General features: G+C 46.6%; 1 protein-coding gene across 10 annotated transcripts in view; it reads left to right on the top strand.

Moving 5' to 3' along the window:
• Window positions 1–19,862, top strand: part of ANKS1A (ankyrin repeat and sterile alpha motif domain containing 1A) — a 112,760-nt gene that overhangs the window by 25,955 nt on the left and 66,943 nt on the right. For 9 of the 10 annotated variants that reach the window (XR_008463228.1, XR_008463227.1, XM_054181009.1 and 6 more), the window contains exons 2-10: window positions 2,542–2,622; window positions 3,412–3,568; window positions 5,514–5,576; window positions 11,381–11,677; window positions 12,354–12,429; window positions 12,705–12,806; window positions 14,118–14,213; window positions 14,309–14,505; window positions 16,314–16,406. Coding sequence is in view for 8 of the 10 variants with exons in the window: in XM_054181009.1 (XP_054036984.1) it covers window positions 2,542–2,622; window positions 3,412–3,568; window positions 5,514–5,576; window positions 11,381–11,677; window positions 12,354–12,429; window positions 12,705–12,806; window positions 14,118–14,213; window positions 14,309–14,505; window positions 16,314–16,406 (1,162 nt within the window). In the remaining 2 variants the exon portion in view is untranslated. The remainder of the gene's footprint in view (window positions 1–2,541; window positions 2,623–3,411; window positions 3,569–5,513; window positions 5,577–11,380; window positions 11,678–12,353; window positions 12,430–12,704; window positions 12,807–14,117; window positions 14,214–14,308; window positions 14,506–16,313; window positions 16,407–19,862) is intronic. The other variant, XM_054181010.1, reaches the window with a different exon arrangement.

The raw sequence follows: 19,862 nt of genomic DNA, 5'->3' as shown, positions 1-19,862 counted from the left end.
CACATCGAAATATAAATAGTTCTCGTCTTGGATCCTTTCAGTCTGAACTTCTGGGTGATTTGACCTTTCTTTCATAAAAAGCTTTCTTTATTTGCAAGAATTAAAGGGCAAGGGGGAGGAAAGGACACAGCCGTTTTTTTTTTTTGTTTTTTTTTTTTATATCTTAAAATCTTAGCAGTGGGTATCCAGCTCTCGCCTTTGAACTAGCTTCATCTTGGACTCCCAGCTTTTCTCCTCCTCTGAGTCCTTTGAGTGAACTTTGCATTTTACTCTAAAGCGTTAACCAGAAAATTTCTAAGGATGTTTATGGAGGTGTTTTCTCACAGGGAGACAGTGTCCTGGTGCAGACGGATATCCTGGGCTCCGCTCCCCACTCTTGCTGCCGACCGGGTGGATCGCGTTGAGCCAAGTGACTTGGTTTATGCCCATTACACCACTAACCTTGGTTTTCCTTACTTCATAGCTTCAGCTGAAAGAAAGACTTGTATTAAACGCTGCTGCTTTTTCATAGTATGCCCTGAAGCTTTTTCAGCTCGGCATCCAAACACGGCTCCGTTTGATATGTAAAACCACTGGACTCTCTGGTTTTGGTCAGCCTGTGCGAGGGGACGCGCAGGCGCAGTATTTGTAACCGCTCCAGACTACACGCAAGTCATTCTGGCACTAGTTTTAACCATTAATTGCCGCTTTAAATCCAGCAATAAATTATTTGGGCAACCACAGTGCGTGAGCCCACTGCCAAAAATAAACCAGAGCCTGAGAATTACTCAGGTCCCCGTCATACTTCAGGGCTGCTGCAGCTGGATGGGGTCGGGCACCTCCTGGACTCAGTCTCATGGGTTTTGTGGTGTCTCGCGTATCTTCTGGACATAATTTAAGCCGTCATCCCGCAAATGATGCGCGTAGCACTTGAAATGCGTTGCATGCGTGTATGGGTTTGCTGTTTGCTTGTGAAGCACGGGATGGCGTGTGGGAATGCCTCAGGATAAGCCTTCTGATCCGCTGCAGATTGGATTTTGTGGCTTATTTCCCTCTCCCCTTGGATGAAGCTTCCCAGTAGCTGCCTCTCCTCTAGCGAAGCTCCCGTCTGTCTCGGGACGCGAAGTCTTTGGTAATGCTCTGCTGGATCAGGAGTCACTCGGAGGGCAGAGACTTTCAGAGCGTTTTCCTGAATCCCACCTGAAATGTGCTCGCGAATAAGCGTGCTGCTTAGCTTACTTCTGAATTTCCACTTGGTCTGCAGGAGATTCCTGTTGGTTTGGTCCCTTTCCTGCTGCGTTTATACACTGCTCTAGAGTTTTTTCTGGCCAGGAGCCCTCCAGTCATGACTGTTATTTTAGAAAACCTTGTTACTGCTCGGGCTGCGTCCTACAGTGATTCGTAGCGATTACATGCTGGGGAGGAAATGAAATGATCAGGAAAGGCCTACTTCATAAAGAGCAACAGTTGACTTTATTTTAAAGCAATTAAATTGGGGATTAGAGGGTGCCATTAAATTCTACCCCGACTTAAGGAAAATAATGCAGGAAAATGTACCGTATTAGCAAAAGCGTGGTTGTCTAGGCTTATAATAAATCCTGTATAGTTTTTGAAGGTACTGAGTTTAAAGCAGGTCAGCATACAAGGAGCGATGGGTTGTGAGGGAGAGGGCCGTCTTCAGGAAAGTGAATGGTTTCAATTTGCTTATAAGAACGTATCGATTTGGGTTCGTGTGCCTGTTCTGGGAGAGGGTGGCAGCGCTGGTGAGGGACGGCTCCAGCGACAGCAAGCTCGAGAGCGGTGCCAGCTTCTCACACGTGCCTTTCTCCGCTGTTTTAAATAGGGCACCTTGCAGGGGTTAGAGGGAAGATTAATCCTCTGGGGTGTTAGTCCTTAAAGCCTTAAAAAAAAGTGTCTGACTTCTGAACAAGGGAGGGAAGTTAAGCAATATTCTCAGAAGTGCTCAGAGACCACCTACTCTTTCGTATCGACTGCCAGCAGCTGTCAGATGGAAATGATTTTTGGACAGCCAGAAGTCGGCGTGGAATCACGCTGGTGACCAGGAGCAGGCTTTGTATCCCGTGGTCTTTGACTTACACCCCCAGTGACTCCTGCCATGGAGGGAAGAGGGTTTCCCAGACTCATCAAAATTCTTCAGCAGGGTGTGAATTAGCGGTGGGTCGATGCTTTCCTGTCTCTTGTGGTTAACTTTAATAGCCGTGTTCCTCTGAAGATGCTTTTTGCCAAGCACATGTATGGCTGAAAGATGCCTAGTAGCAGGAGAACGTGGGAGCTCTGATTTAAAACCGGGATGGTCAGACAAAGCGTCGAGTGGTGGATCCCTGCACCGTAGGCTGTGTGTTTTGTGACACTAACCCTCTGCTCGACGCAGTGCTGTGCTGTCTCTTCTCTGTATCACTACTCTTAACCGCAGCTCTCCAGCCACTGGTTTGCTTCCAGATAACCAGCTCGGTGTGAGAACTCTGCTGAACCTTGTCCTCGCCCGCTGTCCGTCTGTTTGCTGTACGCCTAAGTGTTCCCTGTCCGTTTTCTGTCTTGCAGCATCTGGAGAGGGCCAAATGTGAACTGCGTTGACAGTACTGGATACACTCCACTGCACCATGCTGCTTTGAATGGTCATAAGTGAGTCATCTTAAATGCCTTTGATCACAGGGGATACTGTGTGCTTTACAAGCTACTGTTTCTGCGCAATTCATTCACCAGCCTAATGCTGTTTCCACTGAAAATGTGGCGATGGTGCAACACTACACCATCTTCAGGTCAAAAAGCGAAGAACATCGGTGCACTGAAGCTATAGAGGCACTGGCTGCTGCACAGTACGAGTGTACATCTCCAAAAATTTGGTGAAACACTGAGGCTTTCAACCACCCTTTTATTTATAAGCAATTTGGCTAAGACATAACAACATATCAAAGGTGGCTTCTCCAGTAACAGTCCTCTGCAGTCTGTCTGGTGTCCGATGTGTTGCTGTGCCTGCACCACGCAAAATTTGCTTTCGTGCATATTACGTTTTTGAGTAACTCCAGGCTTCACTGTGGTAAATCGTATTGTTCATTGCTACCGAAGATACTGAGAAATTGAACAGAGTTAAAATCTTTATTCATTTTCATTGTGTCAGTGCGATTCACTTTTCACCAGAGTGGCTTGTGGATGACTTCAGCCCCTATTCAGCTCCATTAGTATGAAGGTAACATAGATCTTTCCTGAGCTCATCCCGGCAGTCTTCCTTTTTTTTTTTTTTTTTTTTTTCCCCTTGGGCAGCATTTAATAGGAACACTTTAAAATCACATTTCGAGAGGATCTCTGAAATACCCCTTTTCAAATTAGCTTTTTGTGAAATACTTACTGCAGAATGTGAGCTGTGAAACAAAGCCTGAATATCGTATGGACTCGAGTTTCCTTCTCTTGCAGGGATGTGGTGGAAGTTCTGCTGAGGAACGACGCGCTAACCAACGTAGCAGACTGTAAAGGCTGTTACCCCCTTCACCTGGCAGCTTGGAAAGGAGACGCAGACATAGTGAAGCTCCTCATCCACCAGGGACCTTCGCATACTAAAGTGAACGAGCAGGTCTGCCCGTTTTTCTCTAATATATCATTGAGTTGCTTCCCGCGGATGGAGAGAGACTACTTCAGCTGACTCCTGAGCCTTCCCAAACTAGTAGCAATTGTTATAAAGTCCTACATGCTAATGGGATAAGAAGGGCACTGCCAAAAGCAGATCCCTCCAGTTCTGAGTTAGTGGTTGAATGAGTGAGGTATATATGTTTATACAGAGATACAGAAATATGAGAACCACTCAACTTCTGGGCAGTGGCCTCCTGCTTTCATACCGGGCTTCTAAAACTAACCCATAGTTTTTCCTTTCAGTTGCTGGATAGCTGAGAAGGTTTCTAGTTCTGTGAAAGGATCCATTGGCTCCCTTCTTTGAGAACTAATCAAAGCAGCTTTGTTTAGTCTTTGTTTGGCCACGCTCTCTCAGCTACTCTCCTGGCTTGTCTCTAGCACTTGCTCCAGTTAACTAATTAAGTTGTAAGATCATTTTAACCCTACTTGCCCCCAGATAAACCCCTAGCTTAATCCTAAAGAATTGTTTTCTCAATCAGGCAAGAAATAAAACTCCGGTGGGTGTCGTCCCTCTGTCAAGCTGACAGTTTTGGTGTAGGATGAGGAGGGATTGATTTGCATGAGACAGCGATTCTGTACAGGGGCCGCTGTGTCCACCTTAGAGGGCTGGCTCCCGTGTGACTTCCCCCTGGAAGTCAGCAGGTATCTTACAATTCCAGGGAACTTCTGAAATGCTACTGCTGGAAGACCCAAATATATCTATCTTCTTTTTTTTTTTTTTAAAGGGTTTTTGATAAGGGAACTGGTTTACTGCGTGAGGCCAGTTGAGCAGCGTTACCGCACCAGTTACGGCTGAGTGCGCTTGGGCAGACGTGCAGTAATAGATCCAAATCGGACAATTAAAGCTCCACTAGCCCTTGGTTGTCCTGTCCCTGAGGCAGGAATAGCTAATGTCCCTGTGAATCAACTCCTGAACCACTCGGGTTTTCATCCAGGGAGGAGAGGAGTAAACCAAAATAAGTTTGTCTGCCTTAGTGCTGCAAGGCTAAAAATATATTCATTCAGAAGTTAATTCACAAGTTGGTCAGACACTCATGGCTCAAGTTTAGCAAAATCTGTCAAAGTCAAGATGAGCAGCTGGGAACTGTGAGTTTCTGCTGTTTAATTTTGATCTGCGGTGTATACTTGTCAGAAGCCGAGGAGCAAAGCTCCCTTCAGAGTTGGATGCAGGAATCCTAATCCTGCTTCCAGCCGTACCTTGTGGGCACCAAAGTGCCGTACTTAAGTTTTCTGTTCCTCAGTGTCAGACAGCTGACTTGATGCACCAGGCTGCTCCAAGGCGAAATGGTTGCTTCTAAGGCATCACAAAACGAAAAATATCATGGTAATGCTATTCACTACCACTCCTCGATTGATCAGAAATAACTAAAATGCGTGGTTTAATGTCTCTGATAGTTTTCCAGTTTGGGGCTGTGGTTAAGAACATCTTCAGGCAGAGCTGCAGGCATTTGGTCTGCTGAAATAGGTTTGAGAAGTGGAGTTAGCTGTTTCTGATCAACCTGATAAGAGTCGACCGAGGGCCCTGAGCGTAAACTGTTCTGCTCCGAGTAGGACAGGTACAAGGCAAACCTTTACAAACGATTAAAAGCTTAGTGTAATCCTTCCAGGTAATGTTTCATTAATGCCTGTTTAGTAGGAGCCTTTTTAAATGAGAAAAGTCAGCTGAATAGCCCGTGCTGCTTGTGTTCGGAGCCTGTAAATGGGACGCAGCGTGGTTCAGGTTACAGGAATCGGCAGCTGGAATGGCTTCGGCTGGTAATAGCTTTGACTGGAAGGAGATGCTGTGTTCTGTCATTTCCACCCCTTGGGAGTTCACCCATTGCTTTGTTGCTATATCTCACCCATTTCATTGTCACATTTTTTTTCTTTTTTCCTCTTCCTTTTTGTAGAATGCTCTTGAGATCAAAGAACTCAAAAAGTACGGCCCCTTTGACCCATATATCAATGCCAAGGTGTGTACTTTGCTGTCAGCATTTCACCGCATCATTACTCCAAGCTGCACTCGCGTGCTTCCAGGTGCAATGTCAGCCAGTTGCAATAAGACCTGTTGGGTTTGCAGCTGCTTGGGGGACAAGGAAAATGCGACCGTTTATTTACTGTGGGCTTCTTTCTTCAAAGCAGTTATAGAAACATAATTTAAGGGAAGCTTTTCCTTACTTACCTGGGGGCTCCTTCATTGCTTAGCCTTGTAGGACTCACGGTGATGGTCAGTTTGCTTGATTTGGCTGGATGACTTCCAAAAGGTAACGTTATTTCAATTAAAATGCTTTAGGTTTTGTTTCATGTGCTAATGTTGCAAATGCAAAGAGAAGGAAAATTTTTTTTTCCTGCTTAAACATGGATGCGTTTTCTCTGTGGGCTGTTTGGAGTGAATTTTCATGCCTTTTCTCCTACAAAATGCATAACGTATTTGTCGTTTGAATGGACAGTTAATACTTTCGGTGGTGGTGGGGAGAAGGGAAGGCAGTAATGTTCACGCCTCCCTTCCCAAGTCCTTCATGTCCTGCTTATTGCATCAGTCTCTCTTTTTTTGATGTTAAGTCTGTGTCGTCTGACCCTTCAGCCCTAGTCTTCTGTTCCTGTTCTCTTGCCTATTTTGCTCCTCTCTTGCTTTTAGTTGTTCTTGAGCTACAGAAAGGCATGACACCGGCACTTACGATGCACTGATGCTGAGCAATTGGGGAAGCAGATAAGAAAGTTCCTGGTGGTGTTTTCTCAGACACCATTTTTCATTTTATGATGGCATAATGGTCTGCTGATTTATCCCGAGATACTTCTGCTCTCAGCCCCCGCGCCACGCTTGCTTCTAGCCAATTATTTTGGATCCAGCCATCCATGGCAGATTTCTGTCTCTCAAAGTTTAGTTAAAACTTTCCCTCTGCTTGATCTGCAGTACCTTCAAAACACACATTCAAAATTCCTGAGCTTGCTAACCGCTGGGAATTGTGTTTGGTTTTGCAGACTTCTGCTTCAGGAAATACTCCAGGGCATACCTCTTTAAGCACAAATAGATTTACATGAAGCTCATCCCTATCTGTGATTTTTACAAAAATCCAGACGGGAATTTTGCAGCAATAAACATTGTCTGGGGAAACATCGTAGTCGAGCAGTTCAGTTGCCTGAAAGGAGCTTTCTAAAATGTCAGTAACAGTAAAATCTTACACACTCCAGCACTGAAATGTTGAATGAAGAAGGAATATAAAGATGAAATATCCAGTGAGCTCACCTTCTTGGGGATTTTTGTTTACAAAGCGTTCTGTTTTGGATTTTATATTTTTGACAAGTGGATTATTTTTGAACTCAGTTCAGTTTTCAAGGTGACTGTAGTGTTCTCGAGGTCAAGGCTAGAGTTTTTGAACTCTTTTGTTTTAAGGAGAGAAATGTGCCTTATACACAACCTGTTGGGGTCATCGCAAGCTCTGACCGGTTTTTCACCAGTTTCTGACCAGGTTTGCTGAAGAGCGTGTGGAATGATACCTGTAGTACAAACCCTGAGGTTTTCTCCATCGCTTGGCTGTGGGTGGGAGACCCACAGAAGCCCCAGGTGCAAAGCGTAAGAGCCTTTGCTGAGTTGGTGCTTCCAGCTTCTCGGCTCCCCTGCAGGATGGGACGTCATACAGAAACGATTGAAGTGGGGTGTTTCATCTTTCCAAACACTTTGGGATATTTAGAAGAGCGGAAAGCATTTCTGTAAGGCTGAACTACAATTTAATATCCTGTTGAGGAAGAGATAAGAAAACCAGAAGCTTCTTGCTCTCCTAAAAGTCAAAGAAATAGTTATCAGCTTCTTTTTATGCCCCTTCCTTTTCAACATCTTGAGGTTTCAGCAAGAGGAGTGTCTGCAGCGTGTCTATTATGGGCCTGAAAGACTTCTGAAAAGCAAATTATAGAAGCAAAGTTAAGAGGTGGAGCAGCGACTTTGCTTCAGTAATTCCTGCTATCTTGAATTTTGTTATTTAATTTGTGTGAAGGAACCAGCCAGCTGAGCAGAGCCAAAGCAGAAAAAGCTGTCACATAGCTCAGGTTTGTGCAGTGCACAAACTACCTTTGTCTTTTTCTAATTGGAAGCAAATGAATCATGCAGATTGGATTTAGAGTGCTATAAATCTTAATGGGCTGCTGAGAAAAGTGGAAGCCAACCATCTGGAGTCTGCAAATGAAACCGGGCAGCGAACCCACCCGCAGAGCTCCCGAAAGCTTGTTGGACATATGGGGATCATTTTTCTCCTTTTCTCTTTTTTTTTTTTTTTTTTTCTGAAATGTGTTTGGCATTGTTGGGCACCTGTAGGAAGGAAGGAGGCCTGTTCCTCCTTACTCTGCCGCTGGCAGTGCCGTGATGGGAATCCTGTGCTGCAAGGGGAGGGGAGGAGATGGTAGAGCTGGGCCGGGCAGCTCCAGCCAACTCTCCCAGCCCGCTCTGTGCCCAAGGTTGTGATGTGCCTTGGGTGTCACCTCCTGGTGAAGTTTGGATTTTGCTTACTGTCTTTTTTTTTTTCCTCTCATTTCGTCCTGCCTTTAAGCAAAACTTTTTGGAGCGTGTGCCAGCAGGATCAGATGTGGCTTTAGGACCAGATGTGGCACCGGAGCAGCAAAATGACAGGTTCTTAATAGGGCAAACCTCAGTTAGACGTGCATGCACGGACAAATTTCCTACAAAGGGATCTCAGAAATAAACTGGATGGAACTGAAGGGTCTTGTAGCCTCTTTCCCCATCTCCGAGGCAGGATCAGGTCCACCTGAACCATTCTGGGCCAGTGTTTGTCTGGCAGCTTCTCAAAGACCTCAGAGAGGGACAGCTCTAGTTTCCCTCGGCAGCTTATTTAACCGTTCAAATCTTTGCAGGTTAGAAAGTTAGAAAACTTTCCCTTATTTAAACAAAGTCTTTCTTTCTTCAATGGAAGCCCCCTTACGGTGCGTTAGGAACAGGGGTGCAGGCAGATATACTTTAAGGGGTTGTAGATTTCTCCATTTCAGCATCTGATGGAGGAGCGTAAGGGCTATGGTATGTGGTTTCTAGTTACCAGGGCTTGAAAAATTCGATGGAGCCCATATGAAAGCAGAGGCATTTCTGCTGGCGTTCCCGTTTTGTGGTCTGTAGGTGGGCATCCTACGAGCCCAGTTTCTCGCTCCCAGCTGTGAACCGGGGGGGAATGCTGTGATTCCTGCAGGAATGCAGCCCCTGGGCCCTGTTGAGTCCTCTGTTTTTCTAAGAAGTAGTTTTGAAATTTGAACCCATATGCCTTCTGGCTGCTGGAAAGGAATGTTCATTTTCCATCTCTGATAAATACATATGTCTGAGCGCTCGTGCTCAGTGTTCAAGCTCCGCTCTGGTTTGTGCTTAGGAGAGGCGATGTGGGGAAGGGAGGCAAACTCCCTTGCCTGGCACGGCTCTAGCGTTTTTGGCTCCCCCAAGCTCTCCTAAGACGAAGGCAATAAAGACTTGTGCAATAGCAGGAGTTTCCAGTACGGAGTTTGTGATGGGGAAAGACTTGCTGTAATGATTCAGGGGAGTTTTACCACCTGGTGATCTCTGTTGCAGGAGGAAAGTCTGGGGATTTCATCCCAAGCGTCAGAGCCCTGACGTGCTTAAGGAAAATGAGACTAAATTGCAGTGAAGGTGGGGGAAGTCTTCAACAATTATGTTATTAAAGGGTGTTGTCTTCACATTTCAGAGCTGTCAGGCAGGTGTTTGGAGTTGCTGCGTGCTTTAAAGCACCCTTGAGGGATATGGTGTCTGTGCCAGGGAGGGATGAGAGAGGGATGGTCAGGCAGTGGAAGTCCCCTGTAGTCATGGCTAGCGTGGCATGAGCAGTGCCTGCCCTGCGTGGCTCTTTGGCAGATCCCCCTGCTCCAGAGGGGCTGGCGTTACCGACTCTTTCCACAGGAACTGGCCGGGAGCCTCCCTGGTGCTGGGGGGCAGGCTGGGGCCTCGGGCTGCTGTGTCAGGGGCTCGTCGGTACCCGGGTTCCCTTCCCTCTCAAAGGAGAATAATGCGATTTACCAACCTTTTAAATGCCTGGAGACCAGCAGCTTAAGCTGACTGATAGGTGTAATCTCTGTAGTTCTTTCTTCTCTCCCCTTCTCCCTCCATACGTGTATTTTATGTGCGGACTTCTTTATTCTCCAGTAACTTCTGTCCACTTGTATGTGCCTTCTTTCACCATGGCTGCCTCTGCCGCTCCAAGTATCGAGCCTGTTTGAATTTCGGTGCTAACAGTGATGCCGTGCCCTCTGACATGTCTCACCTCTGCATGTGGCTGTTGCTGCTCCCTGCCTTCTGAGTCTTAGCTTTTATACAGGCTGCAGCTGCGGAGCCTCTCCAGGACTCCTCGCTTCCCTTATGCTTTTCACGTGGCTGAAAAATGATGCAGATACCAGATAAAAACAAAGGGGAGTTTGCATGCATGACTCCTCTAGTCCCTAGAATGACTTAACACGTTAATAGGATTAAAGTGCTGGTACAACAGAGCAAGTTCTGCAGCGTGGTTGTGAAATGGTGCAAAATACTGACTGCTCCTACAAGCCGGTATCCAAAAAAAAATCACGTGTTCTCAAAGCCTAAAGGAAGGTGCTTTGATCAAATTCAGTTTCTTTAGTAGTACTTCCAACTCCATGAAGACAACTGTGTTCTCTGGGATTTTTTTTTAATGGGAACTGTTCTTAAAAATGATAAATTCAATGATGATTCTTTCAGCTAAGGTTTAAGCGAGTAACGATTTTTATACTAAAGTTTTTTGGGCTAAATGGTTAGATAGTATTTTTTTCCAGAGTGCTTTAACAGAAATCCCCCTGTGTCTAACACACAGTGGTAAAACTAGAAACTTGAGGCAAATTTAATTTTAGAGAAGGCTCTTTCAAATCTGACAATGATCCTGTTTTGCACCTGCAAGTGCAATGTTAGTGCTGCTTGTCTTTCAGTGCTTTGTGTTAGTGATTTTTAGCCTGACAGATGCTGCACGCCTTAATTGGATCTGGCTTTCGCTTGTGGAGGTGTTCTCTTGTCGCTTGGACAACTCTTCCCTCCGTTGACCCGAGACCTCGACTACAAGGGCTTGTTAGTGGAGTGATCTAATTGCACTGCTTTCTAATTCACGAACTGCATGGAACTCAACGCACCCTTTCTCTAAACCAGCTTGCGAGCTTCAGAATTGCAAAGGTGGAATGACTGTTATAATCAGGATAAGTAGGATTTGAAACAATTGAAGTTTAAATCTAAAATGATGACGATTAAGCTACAGCAGATAGAATTCATGCTGCAGTTTGCCTACTGTATCTTGCAGCCTTTTATTTTTGTGGCACCCCCAAGCGTGGGATGCTGCTCACAAATAACAGGCTGCCTTCCCCAGGTGCAGAATTAACGGGAATCCAGATACAGCTTGACAATCCCTAAGCTTTAGCGTGGTCCCCTGGTTTTTGACCTCAGTGCTTTGAAAGCAGCCTGTTCCACATATAGCACCTATGTCGTGTAGAGCAGATTTCCCGTATCTGAGTAAAACTTATTTTTCTGAATGTTTTTGAAGCTTTTTCTGGGTGGGTTGGTGGATGAGTTCACGAGGGGATGTCTGTGCCTGGTACATGGCTACTGAGATGGTGAAAACATTCCTCCAGGCTCTGTTTCAAACTGAGCTCTCTGCTTCCCGACTGCCTTTTTTTTTTTTTTTTTTTTGTCTTGTTTTTGCATTTAAACTTCAATGGTTTGAGTGAGGCATGGAGCAGCTTTGTTCTCCCTGGTTCTGACGTTCTGGTCTCCCCCCAGAACAACGACAACGAGACGGCGCTGCACTGCGCCGCCCAGTACGGCCACACCGAGGTGGTGAAGGTCCTGCTGGAGGAGCTGACCGACCCCACCATGCGCAATAACAAGTTTGAGACTCCTCTGGACCTGGCTGCGCTCTATGGGAGGCTGGAAGTCGTGAAGATGCTCTTGAACGCTCACCCCAATCTCTTAAGCTGCAACACTAAGAAACATACTCCTCTGCACTTGGCGGCCAGGAATGGTCACAAAACTGTGGTCCACGTCCTCCTGGATGCTGGCATGGATAGCAACTATCAGGTATCTCGTGTGTCTGTGTGTGAAGGGCTGGTCTAGTTGCTGGGGGACGGAGAACCCCCGTAGTTGTCATACAGAGAGCTCCTCCTAACCCTCAGGGATCGCTTATGAAAGACAAGCGATAGCTTTGTTTTCCTCTGGGCTGTTTGTTCACCTCTTGGTTGCTCTGAGAAGCTGCTCAGGGGGACTCCGGTGCTGTGCACGCTTCACGCCTGCTTGTTAGTTGGACAAAAAGCCCCAGGCACATGGCGAGGGAGAAAAAAAGCCTTTTCGCCTGAGCTATTCTGCCCCGCAATTCCATGAGCTCTTGATAGCGATGGAGCCAAACTGTGTCTCTTCCTATCAAGCCACGTGTGAATATGCTGTTTGCACAGCAATAGCTTGTGTGTGGTGGTCTTGTCTTTTCTTTTCAGGACATGACCTCTCGCTAAGCTGAGGAAAGTCCTTCCTTGGTCTCTAACCTGGGCCCGCATGTCTCTCTGAAGACACCATCCCCATTTTCCATTCCACATTCGCAGCATTGTAATAATATCAATAGTCTTGTCTGCAGTTGTAGATCTTGTTGCCCACACTTCATATATGATGCCGTATATTTATTGCTTCTGTAACCTTCTAAAACATGCCTCCATCGCCATTCCCCACTGCCTAGCTTCATGCTGTTTTTCCATTTAATTTGCAGACTGAAAAAGGCAGTGCTTTGCACGAAGCTGCTTTGTTTGGCAAGACAGATGTGGTACAAATATTGCTGGCTGCAGGTGAGAGAATGATCCCCTTTGGAAGTGATAACCTGGTGATTCCTTCACCCGGAACTTGGGGAAACCCCTTTATAGTGGCGGCATGTGTCTCCAACCAGCTATGAAAGCTCCTCGGAGAGGTTATCTCCTGGTGTTTGGCTTTAGGTCTGCCTCTCCAGAGCATTTTTTAGCTCCCCCCGGTGAAGATCACAAAGATCTGACTTGCTGAAAGACATGAATTTGCACATAGTTCAAAAATATTCTCGCTTTTGCCTTCTCTACGCCTATTGCTACAGGTATTGATGTGAACATAAAGGATAACAGAGGCCTGACAGCTCTGGATATTGTGAGGGAACTTCCTTCTCAGAAAAGCCAACACATAGCAGCTCTCATCGAAGGTAAGTGATGTAGCCCTGTGTGGGGACAGGGGGGAGAAGTTTGGGGTGATAATTGTGCCAGTGCAAGTACAGGATTTTGTTCTCTAGTCCTGGAAAGTGCTGAAGGCAAAACAGCTTTGGGCCGGGTCCCTCAGTTCCCTCGCTGAGAGTCTTGTTGGAAGGAATGATGCTTAATGGCTCGGGTGAACTGTCTCCAGACCGAATATTTGCAGGGGGATCTTCTAGGGGGAAGATTTAAGGGGATTAACTCCTTTGCTGAAGGAGTGGGACATGACTTTTACAGTTTAAATGGGCTTAATTGAGCTTTGTTTAACTCACTTTAGAAGGTAATTAAAATTAAGGATAGCCTAAATCTGCTTGCAGAATGCCAAGTAATAGCTTTAGAAATGGGTTTGGATTAACTGTCCTTTATGTGTCTGTGTAGGCAAATAGTCATCCACAGATCTTACATCCTACCCCTCACTTCATTGTGAAGCTTGGGCATGGATTTTGCAGATGAGATTTGCAGAAAAGGCCTTGATTACTTGTGGTTTATAAAGGAGCTGGGCCCATTGTGTCTGTCCAAGTTAGGGAATGAAATGTGGCATCTTAGCTAAATTCATACCTTGTAATTATGCTGTCTCAATTTCCTCTCAGCTGTGGGGAGAAAGATCAGAAGCGTATGCAACTGGTGTGCGTTATTCATGCTTAGCATTTGAGAGCTTTACAGGTTCAAAGCACTTTGCAGGCTTTTAATTAAGCCTTGCCTGTGAGGCTGGTAGGTATTAGCTCCGTTCCGAAATTGAAGACACAGATGAGCTTTAAAACTAGTTCTTGCAGGTAAATGCTGATAGCTTGCTCCTGCGAGGGAGCCAGCTGTGTGAGATGTTACTGTCTGACTTTATTCATGTAAGTTTAATGGTTCTGGCTGTGCCTGTGGTTAGGGGACCACAGCTAGAATTGGTTTCTCTGCTGTCTTATGACTCCAGCAGACCGGACTGCATCTCTGGTTAGTGATGTAGCTTGTGTCTACAGCATGAAGTCATCTGCTCCGTGACGTCGTGTCCGTGCAGGAGCTTTGCAGCTTTCTGATTAAAGACTCTAAAAAGTTCAAAGAACCATCCTTAACCTTGTGTGTGTGATTAAAGAGGCCGCCTGCTTCTATTTTGGGATCTGAGCTGCAAGCTTTAGTAATGTACTTTGCTGGTTTTTTGGAAACTTAATGAGCTGACAGTTGGCCTTCCATCCGCAAGGGAGGAAGCACCACATGCTGAAGTGGACGTAAAACCAGGTTGACATAAACTGACCCTGTCGCCCCTCCCCTCATTGCAGATTACACCATTGGGAAGAAAAGTGCCAAAGCTGCGGAGAAGACTGTTCCAGCACCGCTTGTTCCAGCCGCTGATCCCATGTGCCGGATATCTCAGGGTAGGCTTCCACACAGCACAGCAGTTGCTAGGACTCTTCTTTTTCCAAGGGCAGAAGCCCTGAGTGATGTATTTGTGTCTCTCTCCCTCTCACAGGTGACGTGGAGAAAGCGGTTACAGCACTGATCCTAGATTTTGATGTGAACCCCGAAGAGGAGAGCCCCTATGAAGCTTTATACAACGCAACGTCCTGCCACTCCCTGGACAGCCTTGCCAGTGGGAGATCTTCTGATCGAGAGTCCGTCAATAAGGAAGCGGAATCAGCCGGTCTCAAAGCAGCAGGAGTCAGGCCTGTATGTACCTCTGTGTGTTCATCTCTGCTTGCCTTAGAAGGACGGGTAACTTTTCATGATTTTGCAGCAGGCTGCCAATCCCCAGCTTGAGGAGATCTTTAAACTCACCCCTGACACTGATTAGAGCAGGCAGGTACCTCTCCTTTCCACTGGGTGTTGTATTGCCCGCAAGTGGCCACTTCTCCATGCCTGATTGTCACCTCGCGCTGCATCCTTCTGTTTTCTGGCAGTTGAATGCTGGTGCCTGTGAGTTTTGGTTTGTCAGGACGTTGCGCTTAGCTGAAGGGCTAACTTCTCGTCCAGAAGAAAGCTTTGGAAGCTTTTGTGTGGAGCATTTTTCTCATCTCTCTTGCTCTCTGCTTTGCCCAAGAGACGCTCTCAAGAAATTGTCTTTAAGAATATCCGGTTGGAAACTAGTTGGCAGCGGAAGCGTTTTTCGTGTATTACTTGCAGAGATCTGTAGAGGGTACCCAAGGCTTTACAAGGCAATGCAAAGCTCCTGAAACTGTCTCCATAGAAGCCTTCCTCATCCGTTAGTTGCATCTGCTGCCCCCTTAGCAATCGGTGACAGTGCAGAAGGGGCAGAAGGGATGCCGGCCTTGAGCACGCTGTGTGCCAGCTTCTGGGTTTGCTTTCTGGTTGGTTTTACAAAGCCTGCTCCGTGGATGGCGTTTGGCACAAAAGGCAAAGCGGCAATGAACAATTAAACTGCTGGTGGTACTGTAACCATGCTGCTTCTCTCCCTGCAAAGAGGTGCATCCTTTTTCCTGTACTATTAGAAAATATAGTGGAAATGAAACAAAAGCTGTAGAAGACTGACATTTCAGCTAGGTCTCTCTTTAGGGTATGCCATACAAGATGCGCTAAGTCCTGTTACTGACTAAATCTTGGTGGTTTATATCCAGCTACGTGCTGTCCTGTGTTAATAGTGTCTGATGTGAAATAAGCTCAGCTCTGTCACAAATGAGAAAAGATGAGAGGCTGAACTGCAGCGGACGGGGAGAAGAAAGAGGAACGTGTTCTAGGAGCTTGCTGAAGTTTCTCCCAAAATTTAGCTGGAGTTTTTTGGAGTGAGCGGATCGCCTCTGCCGTCTTTCCCTGTGCCATTAGATGGAGCTCTTGCAGGGCAGGAGGTGACCTCGGGATGCGTTTCCCTCCGCAGCGAGACAAGGCAGCAGCTCTCGCTGCCCACAGGCAATCTTGGGATATTTGAGGAATGCAGCGCAGCATTGTCTCTCGATCTCCAGGGTTTTTCACTATAAAAGGTGCCTCTGGAATCACTTATTCATGTTACTGTTTCGTTAAGACACAAGTGATGAGTCTTCCCTTTCTACCCATCTGCACGAGTTCATTACTGACCTTCACTGTGTAAAGCTGAGATTACCAGTTTGGGTCTGAACAAACTGGTTTAAGTAATGAAGCAATAAACCTGTGTACACAGCACCTTCCAGCCGAGCAGTTTTATTCTCCTGAAAGCACAGTTGGTGCTCACGTGGGTCTGAGCTGGCCTTGTGACCGCTGCGGAGCAGAAGCAGGTGGTCAGTGTTCTCCATCCACAGGACTGCGGTAGGGTGAATCTGCAGAAAGGGCTCTCCCAAATTGGTGTCCTGCTGAAGAGGAGGAGAAGGAGGAGAAAAGGCAGCAACCATCACCAAATTCTGAGCTGTTAGGACTAACTCCTCCACCCAGATTAATTTGAGGAGGTCCTTACCATGCTGCATTCAGGGCAGCGTGGACGTAGTGCCGGTGGAAGCAGAAGGGGACATGCTTTAACGCAACGTAGTTGACTGTGGTCTTCTAAACTGCAGAGAGAGCGTCCACCCCCGCCTGCCAAGCCACCACCCGATGAAGAGGAGGAGCAGCATGTGGAGAAGAAGATAGGCCATGGTGCTTCCTGTGAGGTACGTGGGACTTGATCTGGGGTGTTTTAGAAGAGTGTGGCCTAAAGAACAGTTTTAATAATTTGGAAGGAGCCAACTCCCTTGCAAGTCAGGTTGTGAAAGGGAAGTTTTCTTTCACTCCAGCATTGCTGCTGTCACTTGCCGTGGGAACTTCCTTTGTGCGGTTCTTCCAGGGCACCTCTGCGTTGACCTTCAGCCTTACTTTCCTATTCTTGGCTGAGAATTCCCTTAGGAAGAGATTTTTCTGAAGCACGTTGCGATGTGGACTGTTGCCCACTTGTAATGATCCCACCAAATGCATCTTCACTTGAGAGTGAAACCCAGAGGGCCGTTAGTTCCTGCTTCTTCTTAGCTTCCAGCTGTGGAGGAGATGCGTGGGCTTGGGGGTCCTGCTGACGTGAACAGGGATCAGGGGCTTGAATTCAGCAGAGAATCTGTCCCAGCATGTGTTAAAGCTGTCTTCTGCAGAGGTCAATGCATGTGAGCTGCTTTTTGATGAAACTAAAGCTCTTTTGTTCTGCATTGTTGCTCCTGGGCTTCCTATCGCTCACTTCTATTCACCTGCCTGTGAACCTGAGATGTGAGGGTTCTCCAGGAGACCTGTGTGTAGGGGGGTGCGAAACCACAAATGTGTCTTGGCAACCTCTGCTGACACCCCAGAGAATCTTCAAAGCAAAACCAAATCTTGTGGATTTCCTGGTTTTTCCAAATGCAGTAGGTTGTATGTAAAACGAATGGAGCGTGTGCTGCCTCTCGCTGTCGGAACAGGCTCTGGTTCACCACACGCTTTGCTTCGAATGTGTTGATCTGCTGAAGTTCCTACAAGGCATAAATGTGATCTGTTTTCTGAAGTATGTCAAATCTCCACGAGACGTGAGTAAATGCTATTTGCTTTAATGGAACTGGCTCTTTATAGAGAGAGTAAAGCTCCAAACAGCGCATAAACAGTAAAATTGAAATGCAAAACTGTGGACTGATCTCTCCGCTGCTGTTAAAATGGTTTTGCAGTGTGTGATAACCAGTCCCGTGGCCGGCCCTGGGCAGAGCAGAGCTGGGTAGCAGGTCACGGCATAATTGGAAAGCAGAACTTGTTCATGACAATAAACACGAGGGAGGGAAACGTGCATTGACTGCTCCTGCTGAGTTATCTTGCCATATTTAATTATAAAACACCTGCTGTGTTGTCCTGCCACTAAAGGCTTTGGAAATGTGATCCATTAAAGGAAATCTTGCTGGCAAATAGACTTGAATGCAAAGCGACTCGCTGGGGAGATCTTGATTTGCAACCAATTCCATTGATAGAACTTGCAGGCAGCGTGTGTCGCTGCCTGGAAATGACCTTCTAGATGTACTGATAAGGCAGGTTTGGGTCTGATTCTTTTTCTTTGCTTACTATTTCTGGGGTGCTCAGTTTTTCTGATTCTTGCCCATTATTTATCATCTCGGCACATGTTCTCTCTGGGTTGGGCAGGCGTGAACAGGAATACGCTTGGGGAATGCTGTAAACGTCTCGTTGCAGCATCCTGATCTGCTGTCCTCCAGACCTGCTCTGGCGTTAGGGCTGGGACAGTTAGTCATTGACTACTCTGGGGTTGGGCCAAACTCTGGTTTCAAAAGTAGTCTTTTTATTCTGTTGCCAATACAGGGCTATCTGTCAAAGCAGATGTGCATAAACAAGAAACTTTTAACTTTCATCATGGAAAAACATTAGTACAAACAGGCAAAAGAGCTGATTGTTTGGAGGTGCTCGAGTGCCGCCTTTCACTATCTGCAGAAACCTTCTGGATTTGCAGCTGAATAAGAGTCTGCGTTGTCAAATTAAACTTCAGTTTCATTTGTTTACTACTCATCTCCGAAAGGGAAGTGCAGACAAAAGCCAAGGCGCCGTGTTTGTTCCTGCAGTTTGATCTGCAGTTCTGGTGGGGGAGGAGAGAGAAACGAGATGAGTTGCCCTTTAAAAAGTCCTTCAAAGTCCACTGCTGTGGACTAAGTACGCTTTAAAAAGCGTGCTCATTATTAACAACATCTTATTTTTGGGCTTTGCTAAGAGTGAATATTCATACATGCTAACCAACATGTATAAATAAATGAAAGATTAATTGGGAGAAGGTTTTGTTTGATGATTTTGTTACTCCTGGTTGCAGAGCAAGCATCAGTCTCCAGCAAACAAAGGTCTTCATTTTGAGTGAATTTGAACCTGAGACTCTATTTAAAGCTTGGAAGGATGAGAGATGGAGAAAATGAAGTGCGACCAGGCCTATAAATGCACGCGCAAAAGTTAACAAAGCAAAAGCTGGGAATTGCGTGCTGTTGGGGAGCTGCTTTCGAATGCATTCGGTGCATTTGATGGAGGACAGCATAGTCCTCGTCACCTGCAGGAGTCTCAGGAGAATTCTAATGCCTGGCCTGAGGTCCAGGCTACAACTGTGAGGACAGGCTGCTGCTGTGCAGTATTTTTCCAAGATCTCTGGCGAGAGCCTGTTACCTGCTGTTATGGTCTGATGTTTTTGTGCCACCATCTGGTCAGGAGTTGTTTTTTTTCCTTAATTTGCTCATTATGAGCTCCTTCACCTGAAAAGGAGCGGGTCTGCCTGACGGCTCATGCTTGAAGCAGGTAGAATAAATACTTTCTTTGCTGGACGTGACCCATTTCCTCCCATTGAGAAAGCCGATTTAAAAGCCAGCTGGGCTTGTGCAGAAACAGTACGCGGATGCAGGACTCCTGTCAGTGCTGCTGACTCCTCTGTGTCTTTCCAAGACTCCCTAAACTTCCAGAGGTCCTGGCTAGATTGCAGTCGGGTAGGTAATTTTTAGTGGGGGCCCGTTGTGAGGGGGAATGGTTTGAAACTAAAAGAGGGGAGATTTAGACTAGATATAAGGAAGAAATTCTTTCCTGTGAAGGTGGTGAGACCCTGGCCCATGTTGCCCAGAGGTGGGAGATGTCCCATCCCTGGAAACATTCAAGGCCGGGATGGACGGGACTTTGAGCAACCTGGTCTAGTTGAAGATGTCCCTGCCTGTGACAGGGGGGTTGTACTAGATGGCCTTTGAAGGTCCCTTCCAACCCAAGCTATTCTATGAGGTACCTATTTCCCCTTAAAGCAACTCTGATGCTTTCTCTTTGGGGAAGAAATGGTTGGACTTGATGATCTCGAAAGTCCTTTCCAACCTAGACGATTGTATGAAATTGGAGCTGGTGCCTAGTCCGCTGTCTAGACAGTCCCAGGAGACTGTGACCATTACAGGAGTCCTCCTTGGGGAGATGTTTTGTTTGGACCTGTCCTTCCCTGGCTTGGCAGCAGGTCGGGATTGATGCTTTCTGGCCTGGGTTTGACCCCACTGCGGTTGGCCGTGGGCACAGATGGCTCCTGGGCCAGGGCTGCATCAGGCTGCCAGGGTCTGGCCAGGAGATGGTGCTGAAAGGCAGCTGACCATGCAGGCAGGGGGTCTTGAAGC

This window comes from Rissa tridactyla, chromosome 21, assembly GCF_028500815.1.
Source record: "Rissa tridactyla isolate bRisTri1 chromosome 21, bRisTri1.patW.cur.20221130, whole genome shotgun sequence".
NCBI classification, from domain to species: domain Eukaryota; kingdom Metazoa; phylum Chordata; class Aves; order Charadriiformes; family Laridae; genus Rissa; species Rissa tridactyla.
The sequence above is the reverse complement of the archived record's forward strand: the minus strand, read 5'-3'. Positions and strand labels throughout refer to the sequence as shown.